The sequence below is a fragment of the Gopherus evgoodei genome, chromosome 1 (genome assembly GCF_007399415.2).
Source record: "Gopherus evgoodei ecotype Sinaloan lineage chromosome 1, rGopEvg1_v1.p, whole genome shotgun sequence".
Classification (NCBI taxonomy): domain Eukaryota; kingdom Metazoa; phylum Chordata; order Testudines; family Testudinidae; genus Gopherus; species Gopherus evgoodei.
Genome location: NC_044322.1, coordinates 338533574 through 338547740, shown reverse-complemented (window position 1 = coordinate 338547740; position 14167 = coordinate 338533574). Strand labels below are relative to the sequence as shown.

The following is a 14167-nucleotide window of genomic DNA, read 5'->3' as shown; positions in this document are numbered from 1 at the left end:
AACCTGTATAAGCTTTATACAGAGTAAAACGGATTTATCTGGGACTTTGATCCCATTGGAAACTTGGTATCTGGGTGTTGGAAACAGGAGCACTTCTTTACACTGTTTTCAGTTAAGCCTACAGCTTTTGGGGGACATGGTTCAGACCTGGGTCTGTGTTTGTAGCAGGCTAGCATGTCTGGTCCAACCAGGCAGAGCACTGAGGTCCCAAGCTGCCAGGGAAAATGGGCTTAGAGATAGTCCCAGCAGATCAGGTGGCAGTCCCAAGGGGGTTTCTGTGACCCAACCCATCACAGAGCTATCCTAAAGCTGGCATTAATGAGCAGAGGAAGACACTCACCTCTCACATACGGGAAGCCACAGATGAGATAGAACCACTAAAAAGTTCTTTCTAATCAAGTGCTATGGCCAAAAATGAAGGCCTGTGCCAGGCACCTCAGCACTCCAGAGTATCCAGCTGCCATCATGGCTTCTCAGGATCTTTGGCAGCTGGCCTAAACCTTCAGGATGCTCTAATTTACACTCAGGATTGGCCAGGTACCTGGGCAACTCAAGACTGAAGGAACACAGAGGACACCCATGGGCACCTCTCCACACTTCACCAAGAGCTCCCTAGTTACAGTCAAGGACTAGGGCTAGGGAATGTCAATCAGTCAGTGTAATTTACACAATGAGGAGTGTCATTTAAAATTACAGGGGAGGGTGAGGAAACCATTTTATCTGAAATTATCTTCCATCCTCCTTTCGGTTGCTTTTCCCGCTACAGCACTTTCCGCTTTGCCCTCAGCATGCCACCGACACCAACCTAGATTCCCTTACACTGGTTTACATCACCTTACGCAGCACCTCTGAATACCGCACATAAAAGCAAAACATACTAAAGGTGCAGATCTGGAAAGTGGCTTTGTATGCTCTGCTTCATAGATATAATAATCCAATGGTAAAAAGAAGTAGCCTGGGGCAGGTTCTGTACACCGACGGCCCACAATGTTAGGAAGACATTCACACTGCCCACCACTTGATGAACACCTGAATGAACAGGTGGGAAAAGAAGAGGTGTAAGAGTCTCACCAACGCACATATGTTTACACCATACACAGAGGATAGCTGTTCTACCTTTGCTTTTATTCTTACTGTTCCCTTCACTGTAAAATTAATTCAATTTTTAAATATTTTTCCAGCAACCACTATTTCTTGCTTGTAACGCTGGAGTTTATTCCAGTGCTTCCTTATTAATCAGTTGGCAAAGGTATGTGTCTGTCACCCTTGCTTGCTCTACCAGTTCCACAAACTGCAACATGTTCTGTATTCACTAGCTTGGTTTTACCTAAGCATGTGCATAGAAACATACTGCAAGAGTTGCTATATGGGACCAGACCATGCATTCTAGTAACCTTTTTCCTGGAGTAATGAAGACCCCGACACAGCAAAGTATAGGGCCAATGTTTTCAAATGAGAGTGGCCTAAAGTCCGGCATTATTTTAAAGCCATGGAAACGCCATTTGAAAACCAGGCTATTTATTTAGGTGCCTAAACATGAACGTAGGAACCCAAGTTCAAAACTATTGTCCCAAACCGTACAATGTTGGGGGCCCTGTGCATTGGGAGTCAGGTTGAGGTGGTTTGTTCTTTTCATTTAACTGATCATGACTCTAAATGATTTAAAATTTGCTTCAGAGAGAAAGATAAGGGCATGTCTACATAAATACTTACTGTGTAGCAAGCTAAGATGTCAATCTATAGCCACCCAGTGTGCTGCACACAGATTGTACACATGGACCTTGCTGCTGCACACTAAAAGTTCCGTAGTATGTACTGACATTTCCTGGTCATACTCAAATCCATTTAAACATCGCTAATAAAGTCACAAAATCTTACACCAGAGTGATTTTACATTGCTCAGACATGATGAAACTCTGTCTCTAAACTACTGGTTCTTGGTTTTCACTAACCACGAGATCCCATAACCCTATCAAAAAGATGCAATGTATGCTGGTGTTAATTCTATACAATCAAAAGGAGAAAGGTACTTTAAAATGAGAACTAAATGACTTACAAGTTATTGTGGGCTCCACCAATGTCACAGCCACACGGAGAACAGCCATCTAAATTATTCCCAAGCCCCCAGTATCCTACCTATGATAAGAAAGGAAGATGTATTGATTTTTGACTGTGAATATTTAACTTAAATTACAACCACCCCAATCCTTTTTGACTATGAAGAAACTCTACTCTCATTGGGACTATCTATTTCATTCATTTTCTTTCCGCAAATCTGGCGCCAGTAAACTTGGCTACACAAATGTTCACAAAAAGTAAAACATATAAAGGCCCAATCACGGATTAAGCTCAGTCATTTAAAATTTCAAGAGAATATTCATAGACAATGCTTTTCAATACTTGTCCAACCCTAACTGTTCCCATCTATATTTTCAGCCATGACAGATTCCCCCATAACAGAACATAAAGGGCACAAGCCATCAAGTGTTTTTAACAACAATCACTCAAGGCTGTCATAGTGGGAACATAGTAGAAACAGCAGATGTCACTCATAAGGCAGTAGCCCCTCATCCCATCCCCATTGGAGTCTGCTGGTGGATGTTCTTGGGACAATCTAACTATCTCTACATGGGCACAGCATTTGCTGGTTTAGTCATCTGATGGCTCAATCCTGCTCAACTGAAAACAATGGGAGTTTTGCCAACGACTTCAGCAAAAGCAGAATCTGGCTATGTTCCAGCCAGCCAGACCTGGATGAGAACATGGTTGGATCAATTGAAGCGCCATAGAGGTCTGACTCCAGGTTGCTTTAATTAGAATGGGTGGAGAGACTCATCTGAGGGTTCCTTGTAGCAAGGACTATTTGTTCTCATGCCCTGTCACTCTTTTTTTTCTAATTCTATGATAAATGTTGTGGCCTATGGGCCATTTCCACTTGGCATCGTGTTGTGTTCCCCTTTAACAGGCTGTCCATGGCAGAAGCCATAAGGAGGCAGGACGTGGGCAAGGCAAAGACCTTTGAGGATGTGTAAAACAGGATGCTACATGAAGCAATAATAAAAGCCTCCTGATTACATACAAGGCATTCATCACAATGTGGCCCTGTGACAAAACGCTGGCAGAGGCACTCTCCAGTCACTGGATCACACATCGAGAAAGACAAGCTCCCAGAAGGGTTGCAGGTGCAGGCTTCAAGGAAAGAAACACATAATCACTTCCGCTAGTGCCACTGCAGGAACGAGCCCTACACTGACTTTTGGTGTGAACTTGAAATAACCATTGCACTCAACTGTCAGGGAAACAAACTGCAGAAGACTACCTTCAGAATCCAATTAATACTTAGCAAACCAGCTGTTTCTGAGGGTCAGATCATTTTCCTCAGGTATTTCTGGTGGGCATCTGGAAGGAGAAGTTCTGCTGGTGGGCAAGGGATGGCTCTGGCAAAACATGTTGGACTCTTGGAAGAAGATCTATGCAGTGGTTTCTGCTGCATTCTTCATCTTTGCTCCACTTTAGTATTCTCATCATTGCTGAGCCTAACCTCTGCCTTTATTACCCTTATTGTTATTTATTATTTGATAAGCACAATGTGTTTGCAAAATTTGACAATCCCTGAGGAGGACAAAGATGCACAATTTCACTTGAGACTGGTTCAAAGAAGTGATTGACCGAAAGTTCTTGAGAGTAATGCAGTCTGCAGCCTTCTGATACTCATTGTATCAGGTTTGCCACCTACTTGATCTTTATACCAGCCCAAGGTACAGGGCCTCCTAAATTACCCCCAAAAGAGTTCTCTCACATGGTAGTGCAGACCTCATCTGTTTTGTTTTTGTTCCAGGTGGGTTTATACGGACTTCATGTTTTTATACCCTAAAAATATGAATGGAATGTTCAGCAGGGGATTTTGATGACATTCTCCTTTCCCCCTGTTTAAAAGGCACTGGTTTACCTGCCCAGGTAAATAGTTTCTATATGCTTTTGAAATACTCACCCAGGACATGACTCTGCAAAATCTGACATAAGGTGCTTGCAATGGACATTTGTCTGTGTCACTAACAACCCTACAAACTAATAGCAGAACATTAGAACCTGAGATAGCATGAGTGCTGCTAGCCAGAAGGGCAGTGCATTGCGGGAAGGCATGCTGGGGAAGTCTTGCATAAAGCCCACCTGCACTATGAGTGATTCTAGTCTCCTTCATGATTACCAAATTACTCTGATACTTGTTTAATATAAATAAAAATGTCTCCTGTTTGAAATCCCCTTTATCAAAGGAATCAGATCACATATTTAATATTCCTTCTATTTAAAGGAGAATGGAGCTAATTCTATACCATGTTTTTTGGCAAATCGTATATTTCTAGTCCTACTCTCCTTTATTGACTGGCCTCCTTTATTGTGGGGGACTCATAGACTCTAGGACTGGAAGGGACCTCGAGAGGTCATCGAGTCCAGTCCCCTGCCCTCATGGCAGGACCAAATACTGTCTAGACCATCCCTAATAGACATTTATCTAACCTACTCTTAAATATCTCCAGAGATGGAGATTCCACAACTTCCCTAGGCAATCTATTCCAGTGTTTAACCACCCTGACAGTTAGGAACTTTTTCCTAATGTCCAACCTAAATCTCCCTTGCTGCAGTTTAAGCCCATTGCTTCTTGTTCTATCATTGGAGGCTAAGGTGAACAAGTTTTCTCCCTCCTCCTGATGACAACCTTTTAGATACCTGAAAACTGCTATCATGTCCCCTCTCAGTCTTCTCTTTTCCAAACTAAACAAACCCAGTTCCTTCAGCCTTCCTTCATAGGTCATGTTCTCAAGACCTTTAATCATTCTTGCTGCTCTTCTCTGGACCCTCTCCAATTTCTCCACATCTTTCTTGAAATGCGGTGCCCAGAACTGGACACAATACTCCAGTTGAGGCCTAACCAGCGCAGAGTAAAGCGGAAGAATGACTTCTCGTGTCTTGTTTACAACACACCTGTTAATGCATCCCAGAATCATGTTTGCTTTTTTTGCAACAGTATCACACTGTTGACTCATATTAAGCTTGTGGTCCACTATGACCCCTAGATCTCTTTCTGCCATACTCCTTCCTAGACAGTCTCCTCCCATTCTGTATGTGTGAAACTGATTGTTCCTTCCTAAGTGGAGCACTTTGCATTTATCTTTATTGAACTTCATCCTGTTTACCTCAGACCATTTCTCCAATTTGTCCAGATTGTTTTGAATTTTGACCCTGTCCTCCAAAGCAGTTGCAATCCCTCCCAGTTTGGTATCGTCCGCAAACTTAATAAGCGTACTTTCTATGCCAACATCTAAATCGTTGATGAAGATATTGAACAGAGCCGGTCCCAAAACACACCCCTGCGGAACCCCACTTGTTATATCTTTCCAGCAGGATTGGGAGCCATTAATAACTACTCTCTGAGTACGGTTATCCAGCCAGTTATGCACCCATCTTATAGCAGCGCCATCTAAATTGTACTTTCCTAGTTTATCTATAAGGATATCATGTGAGACCGTATCAAATGCCTTACTAAAGTCTAGGTATATCACACCCACCGCTTCTCCCTTATCCACAAGGCTCGTTATCCTATCAAAGAATGCTATCAGATTAGTTTGACACGATTTGTTCTTTACAAATCCATGCTGGCTATTCCCTATCACCTTACCACCTTCCAAGTGTTTGCAGATGATTTATTTAATTACCTGCTCCATTATCTTCCCTGGCACAGAAGTTAAACTAACTGGCCTGTAGTTTCCTGGGTTGTTTTTATTTCCCTTTTTATAGATGGGCACTATATTTGCCCCCTTCCAGTCTTTTGGAATCTCCCCCGTCTCCCATGATTTCCCAAAGATAATAGCTAGAGGCTCAGATATCTCCTCTATTAACTCCTTGAGTATTCTAGGATGCATTTCATCAGGCCCTGGTGACTTGCAGGCATCTAACTTTTCTAAGTGATTTTTTACTTGCTCTTTTTTTATTTTATCTTCTAAACCTACCCTCTTCCCATAAGCATTCACTATACTAGACATTCCTTCAGACTTCTCAGTGAAGACCGAAACAAAGGAGTCATTAAGCATCTCTGCCATTTCCAAGTCTCCCGTTACTGTTTCCCCCTCCTCACTGAGCAGTGGGCCTACCCTGTCCTTGGTCTTCCTCTTGCTTCTAATGTATTGATAAAAAGTCTTCTTGTTTCCTTTATTCCCATAGCTAGTTTGAGCTCATTTTGTGCCTTTGCCTTTCTAATCTTGCCTCTGCATTCCTGTGTTATTTGCCTATATTCGTCCTTTGTAATCTGACCTAGTTTCCATTTTTTATATGATGCCTTTTTATTTTGTAGGTCACGCAAGATTTCATGGTTAAGCCAAGGTGGTCTTTTGCCACATTTTCTATCTTTCCTAACCATCGGAATAGCTTGCTTTTGGGCCCTTAATAGCGTCCCTTTGAAAAACTGCCAACTCTCCTCAGTTGTTTTTCCCCTCAGTCTTGATTCCCATGGGACCTTACCTATCAGCTCTCTGAGCTTACCAAAATCCACCTTCCTGAAATCCATTGTCTCTATTTTGCTGTACTCCCTTCTACCCTTCCTTAGAATTGCAAACTCTATGATTTCATGATCACTTTCACCCAAGCTTCCTTCTACTTTCAAATTCTCAACAAGTTCTTCCCTATTTGTTAACAATCTTCAAATATGTTAAAGCTATTATAAAGAGGATGGTGATCAATTGTTCTCTATGTCTACTGAAAATAGGACAGGAAGTAATGTGCTTAATTTGTAGCAAGGGAGACTTAGCTTGGATATTAGAAAAAACTTTCCAACTGTAAGGGCAGTCAAGCTCCAGAATAAGCTTCCAAGGGAATCCCCATCACTGGAGGTTTTTACAAACAGGTTGGACCAGAGGCGCTGACTTTCTGGTTTCCCTGGGGTTGTTTGACCCCTGCTACACCCCAGGCCCTACCCTGCCCCCACCCTGCCTCTTCCCAGCCTGTTCCTCCCCTCCCCAAGTACGCTCTGCCCTTGCTCCGCCTCTTCCTACCACCGTTCCTCCCCTTCCCTCCCTCAGGGCCTCCTGAACAGCAGATCACTGACTGTCGGGAGGCACTGGGGGGGAGAAGGAGAGGAGGCTGCCGGTGGGTGCTGAGCACCCACTATTTTTTTCCCATGGGTGCTCCAGCCCCGGAGCACCCACAGAGTTGGCACCTCTGGGTTGGACAAATACCTGTTAGGGGTGGCCTAGGTTTACATGGTCCTGCCTCAGTGCAGGAGACTGAACTGGATAACTTTTCCAGGTCCCTTCCAGCCCTACATTTCTGACTCTATGATTCATTTCAGATAATTTCCAGGAAATACCACCTGGTGCAGTAAGTGATGGCAGACAACCTGATGTGACTTGTAAAGGGGCCAGATTTATTTTTTATCTGCCTCTGTCACATAAAATTAAGTTTTGAAAGGAAAAAAGAAAAAGATCATAGTTTACGTACGTTGGCAGCCAAGAGGATCACTGCCACTCAGTCCATAGTAGCTCGGCCTGCACATGTCACAACGGACTCCCTCAATGTTTTCCTTGCAAAGGCACCGACCAGCAATAGTTCCAAGAATAGGGTCTGTACGGCTTTCACACAACCCACTGTATAATGTACCTTCTGGGTCACAATCACAGGCTACAAACACAGATATTCAAATGGAGATGTGGAAATAATGATATTTAGAAATACTCATTAAACTGCAGGTTCCATAACTGCTATTATTAAATATTTGTATTCAGGTAGTGCCCAGAGACTCCTGTCAGATTCAGGGCCCCAGAGTGTTAGGTACTCTACAAGCAAAGCCTCATCTTAACCAAAATTATTTCAAGGGCCTTCCAGGCAAAACATACTGGAGGGGAAGCTACCCATCCCTTGAAGAATGCAAATACTCCCCTCTTCTCTTTGTGCAGAGGGAGGAGACATGGCCCCATCCTAGTCACTCCTCACCCTCTTTCAGGTACCTAGCATCTCCAGGATGGTAGGAAAAAGCAAACAATACACTCCTGAATAGGGTTCTGGTAAATCCATCTTGAAGGATGCAAGGTTTTAGGGAACTCATTGTGTTGGCCTCTTCTCTTGTACTTTCGCAGGGGCTGGCCTAAGCCTGGCCATTTGTGGCTATTCATATCTATGCTGATTTGTTACAAGAAAGATATCTTCCCTGCCAGACTTCAAAGCTGAATTCAGTGAGGAGCCATAGTTGAAATTAATGCAGGTTCTTCTTCCCCATTAGCTTGAGAATGCTGTTAATCAACTGATCTATACAACGCTTCTGCTTCTGAGGTAGGGAAACATTTTTACATCTATATTGATTATTAAGTGTTTTGATGAAGAAAGCACTTGGAGGGTGTAGCAGCTTACAAAGAGAACTGGAAATATGTAATTTTGATCCAATCATTGCTAGCCATTTATAAAGGGGGAAAAGACCAAGGCACTTATGGATGCAGGCGTAAGGGTCTGAAATTGCTCTGAGAGGATCCCGGTAAAAGAAAGGCTTGCACTGATCACAGTGCTGCCCCATGGTATGGTGCTGACAGTCTTCACATATGCCACCACTGATGTGATCATTAGCTACGTACACGGCCATGTTAAAATGGCATCGGTCTGAATGGCCATTGCATTTACACACTAAAACAGAAAACAAAGTGTGGTTTATTTAAGAGCCAGCACATGTTGATTCACACTTCTGATCATGCTCCCACTGACCTCAATTATTTATGTTAATATTATTTTTTAAGTTGTATTACAGTAGTGCCCCAATCTGTCACTCATGACTACGGCCCCATTATGCCAGGCGATTTACAAGTCCAGGAGCTGTACATAGTACCATGCTCAGAAAGATTACAATGTATGGCCCAGATCCTGCAAACAATTACACTATGCAAGTTAGTACAGTAATTCAACTGACTTTGGTGGGATTACACACTTGCAAAAAGCTAAGTATGTGGATCAGTGTTTGCAGGATTGGGGCCTAACTGAAGACAAAACGGAACCAGTGAGTGTGACAAACAATAGGAGACGGCCGTTGCAACCATTTAGGCCATCTAGGCGGTCGTCTGGGGCGCTGGGATTTGGGGGGTGCCATTTTCTTCAGTAGCGACCACGGCAGCCGAAGGTCCAGCTGCCCCAGTCACTACCGGCATTTAGGCTGAGGAAGGTGGGGCAGGGGAGCACGGGGAGGGCTGCCTGAAGCAAGTGAGGGGGGGTGGCGGCACGCAGGGGAACTCCTCGCCGCAGCTCACCCCTGCCTCGCCTCCTCTCCGAGCACGCCATCGCTGCTTCACTTCTCCCACCTCCCAGGCTTGCGGCACCTAAGCTAATTGGTGCCGCAAGCCTGGAAGGCGGGAGAAGTGAAGCAGTGATGGTGTGCTCGTGTATGGAGCAGGGGTGAGCTGGGGTGGGTGGGTGCCTCAGAGCGGAGGGTAGGGAGCTGTCACAAGGGGGGCACCTCAGGGTGGAGGGGGGGAGCTGCTGCAGGGGAGGTGCCTCAGGGCATGGGCACGGGGGCAGGGGGCGCAAAGTGGAAGTTTCGCCTAGGGCGTGAAACATCCTTGCACTGGCCCTGACAGGAGAGAACTGAGAGGAAGGACAAGGGTAAAAATAATAATAAGTTCACTTGTTTACATATATTAGCAATATGCGTAACTGATCATTCTGAATAATTACAAACTCTTGTTTGGTGTGGATGTGTGCTTTTAAAAATACCAATCAGTGTAAAGTGCCATTCATTTCAGAGAGAGCAATAGGCAGCGTTGCCAATTCTCATGATTTGATCATGAGTAATATGATTTTCGTTACTGCTGGAGCCAGTTTTCATAGGATGTCTTGCCCTGCCCAGGGGAAAAGCCCCTCTGATTGGCTGCCTTCCCCACTTCTCTATCTCTTGGGAAAGGACAACCAATGAGAGCTGCTGCAGGAGGCAGGCAGTGCCCCCCACACCTGCAGAAAGTGGGTCAGCTCCTCTTTATCCCTGTGAAGAGGGAGAGGAGGACACAATTAAAACTGAACAGCACCCCTCCCTCTCCTGCTCAGGCTTAGGGAGGATGAAAAAGACCTGGAGCTGACAACACTACCCAAAAGCCTGGCAGTGGGGAGAATAGTCTTTGGGTGTGACCTCCCCAAGGCCTGGGAGTGGGGATGAAGAATGTCACAGTTGAAGTAAAGTGTCTAATTCTGATCTCTCACTCTTTACCAGCATGAAAATTCAGTGGAGCGACTCACAATTTTCATTGATATAACTGAGAACAGTCAGATGCACAGAAAGATCAGATTCAGCTGTCTGATCTGGCTGCTTTACATCACTGCGGTGGTGCAAAGCAGCTGAAGCGTAAAGGTGAATCTGGCCCAGAATGTTTTAGATTCCTTGTGGCCATCACAATTTTGTAGTGTACTGAAGATGGTTTAGTAATCTGCTAGTAATCTACTGAAAAGAATACAGCTTTGTATAAATTATATTCTCATTTTCAATAAAGACCCTAAGCAGTGAATAATCCCTTTTGCCTTCTTTGCCTTTTCTCGTTCACTGTACTTTTACTCTTTACAGAGAATTGGAAATGGAAATAGCTTTCCTTCACTGAGAGCAACACAAACGTTAGATATACGGATACACCACCAGGGGACGCAGCACAGTTGCCACACATCTCTCCTGATAATGCATTGCTAATACTTGAATCCATTTAGGATATCCTATTCTGCTGGGTTTAAGCATGAGAAACAAGCCCATGTGAAATCTCAGCAGTCCTTGTAGGCAATGCATGGGATTGTACTGTGCTATCAACTGTGTGATGAAAATTAAGTAACTATTTGTTGGGTACCTTTGCAAGCATTATCCTGCGATCCTTCAGCTGGCCTCCAGGAAGCATCATTGTAGAAGTCTTTGCACCTTTCACAGGACATGGCAGCAGTGTTGTGTTGACAGACACATCTGCCATGAACCTGCAACATGTCAACAGCAACAAAAATAATTGAATTTTCTTTAGTCCATTGACTTTGGGCCATTTGGCAGGAAAAAAAACATTCCAACCACCCCCACCCCCACCCCAATATAGCTTTCTTTCATGTGGGATAATATATTACTTTTTGATTCTTGAAGACTGAAAACTTCCATTGTGCCAGAACCAGATCAGGTTGCCTTTCTCCCTTGGAGGGAGAAATTTATTATGTTAATTATAATTAAACATGGTATTCCTGATGTTTGTTTCATCTCCAGAAAGTAACTGATTTCAAGAGTGACTTTGCCTTCTTTGCTGAGATAAGCTTTAAAACTACAAATTAGTCATTTGCCAAAATTGAACAGTTCTATGCGACATGAAGAGTCCCATGTACTCGCATGGCTGGATCGATCCCCCCAAAATGCTATATGCCAACCTAAAATGTTCCCATGTTAAAATACCCAAGTAACCCTAGGCCTTTGGTGTGCCAGCATCAGCAGAGAAATTCAGAGCCCTCTGGCTCCCTCATGTGACAGAAACAATTCTCAGTTACATGAGCAAGAGGCATGGACAGTGTGTGTGGAAACAATGACCAACCTGTCTTAAAGATATTGACGAAATTTTAGAAAAGATACTTCTACTGACAGAAACTGAGGTTTAAACACTTCATTCTGTTCCTGACTCCTTGGACAATTTGCTGTTCACCAGTTTGTTTGTTTTTAATGTAGAAACAGGGAATTCTCTTTGTGTTGATGACTCTTTTCATGCAGCAGAGTTTTCACCAAACCCTACTGGTATTATGGAATGTACCCAATAAAGTAGCCGTTCAAATCTGCACACAACACAGACTACTCACTGGATTACATTTGCACCATTACAGCTCTGGTATTTTCATGCTATTATTAACATGTTTGTGTATCAGTTATTATAGAACTACCAGTCTAGTGCCAACAGGGGTCAGATCCTGGTCACTTTTAATCTGGGCCAGTGTTTTTGATGGAGGACGCAATGTTAAAATATTTTTAAAATGTTGAATCACAAATTACAATCCAAGGATAATCATCCAAAAATTACCATATAGGGAATCCCTTTTAGGATTGGAAGTTTATAGCTTACCATTCCAGGCTGATAGAAAACATCACCCCGCAGTTTCTGCACTGGACTGCATTGGCTGGCATGACCATTACAAAAACAACTTCCATGGACAACCATTTCATAAACTGCATAATAATATTTTTCAAAGAGATCACTTTGCCTTCTTCCAAATAGTGTATCCCCAAGAGTGTGGAGTTTCGTGAAATTTATTCTCAAGTTTGTTAAGGTGGTGAGCTCTGGGATAAGAGAAAGGAAATAAAGAACCACAATTAACCTAAAAACTCTGTTCCCTTGAAAATCTACAGGGTGCTCAGCTGATATAAATTAGCTACATTACGCTGAGTTACACTAGCTGAGGATCTAGACCATAGTATTTAACATTCAAGACAAACAAATAACTATGTGTAAAGAAAACCCAAACTATACATACCCTGGATAGATCGGATATAAGGATTTTCTATTTCAAAGCTGGGATCCAAAGCTTTTAAGACAACCTGTAAAACAAATTACTATATATATACGATCATAAGCCGGTTCATTTATAAGCCGACCCTCCTCAAGATGGGTAAGTGTCATAACCTTAGTCCCAGATTTGGATCTTAGAGTCCAAAATATGGGGGTTAGCATGAAAACCTCCAAGCTTAGTTACCAGCTTGGACCTGGTACTTGCTGCCACCACCCAAAAAATTAGAGTGTTTTGGGGCACTCTGGTCCCCCTGAAAAACCTTCCCTGGGGACCCCAAGACCCAAATCCCTTGAGTCTCACAACAAAGGGAAATAATCCTTTTTCCCTTCCCCCCTCCAGGTGCTCCTGGAGAGATACACAGACACAAGCTCTGTGAACCTACACAGAGTGACTCCCCCTCTCTGTTCCCAGTCCTGGAAACAAAAAGTACTTTCCTCTTCACCCAGAAAGAATGCAAAATCAGGCTAGCAAATCCAACACACACAGATTTCCCCCTGATTTCTTCCTCCCACCAATTCCCTGGTGAGTACAGATTCAATTTCCCTGAAATTTCCCAGTAAAGAAAACTTCAACAGGTCTTAAAAGAAAGCTTTATATAAAAAGAAAGAAAAATACATACAAATGGTCTCTCTGTATTAAGGTGACACAATACAGGGTCAATTGCTTAAAAGAATATTGAATAAACAGCCTTATTCAAAAAGAATACAAATCAAAGCACTCCAGCACTTATATTCATGCAAATACCAAAGAAAAGAAACCATAGAACTTACTATCTGATCTCTTTGTCCGTACACTTAGAAACAGAAGAGTAGAAAGCAGAGACTACTTCTCCAAAGCTCAGAGAAAGCAGGCAGACAGACAAAAGACTCAGACACAAACTTCCCTCCGCCCAGAGTTGAAAAAATCCGGTTTCCTGATTGGTCCTCTGGTCAGGTGCTTCAGGTGAAAGAGACATTAACCCTTAGCTATCTGTTTATGACACGCCCCCCAAATTGCAGACAGTGAGGAAGCTCACTGGCGGCGATTTCCTTCTAGAACTTTAAAATAAACAGATTACTACAACACATGCACCTTTACATATACTACTAAGTATATAACTAACAGACTTACATTTTAAGAACACTTTTTAACTACTGAATTCTGGGAAACTCTCACGGGAGAGTGCATCAGCAACTTTATTAGAAGCTCCGGTGATGTGTTGAATTTCAAAATCAAAATCTTGGAGAGCTAAACTCCAACGAAGAAGTTTCTTGTTGTTCCCCTTGGCAGTATGAAGCCACTTTAGTGCAGCATGGTCAGTTTGTAGTTGGAACCGCCGTCCCCAAACATGTGGGCGTAGCTTTTCCAGGGCGTACACAATGGCATAGCATTCCTTTTCACTGACTGACCAGTGACTTTCCCTCTCAGACAGTTTCTTACTGAGAAACACGACAGGATGGAAGTTGTGATCTGTTGCTTCCTGCATGAGCACTGCTCCTATACCACGCTCAGATGCATCTGTGGTTACTAGGAATGGCTTGTCAAAGTCCGGGGCCCTGAGCACAGGGTCAGACATGAGCATCGCCTTAAGCTGGGTAAAGGCCTTTTGACACTCATCAGTCCACTTAACGGCATTTGGCTGGGTCTTTTTGGTCAGGTC

General features: G+C 43.4%; 1 protein-coding gene across 1 annotated transcript in view; it reads right to left on the bottom strand.

Annotated features, from left to right (window-relative positions):
• The window catches only part of LAMB4 (laminin subunit beta 4), a 91365-nt gene that overhangs the window by 54075 nt on the left and 23123 nt on the right, over positions 1 to 14167 (bottom strand). The window contains 8 exon segments of the mRNA XM_030554265.1: positions 879 to 1029; positions 2057 to 2136; positions 3080 to 3189; positions 7492 to 7671; positions 8476 to 8664; positions 10851 to 10971; positions 12084 to 12298; positions 12493 to 12556. Of these exon segments, the coding sequence (XP_030410125.1) occupies positions 879 to 1029; positions 2057 to 2136; positions 3080 to 3189; positions 7492 to 7671; positions 8476 to 8664; positions 10851 to 10971; positions 12084 to 12298; positions 12493 to 12556 (1110 nt within the window).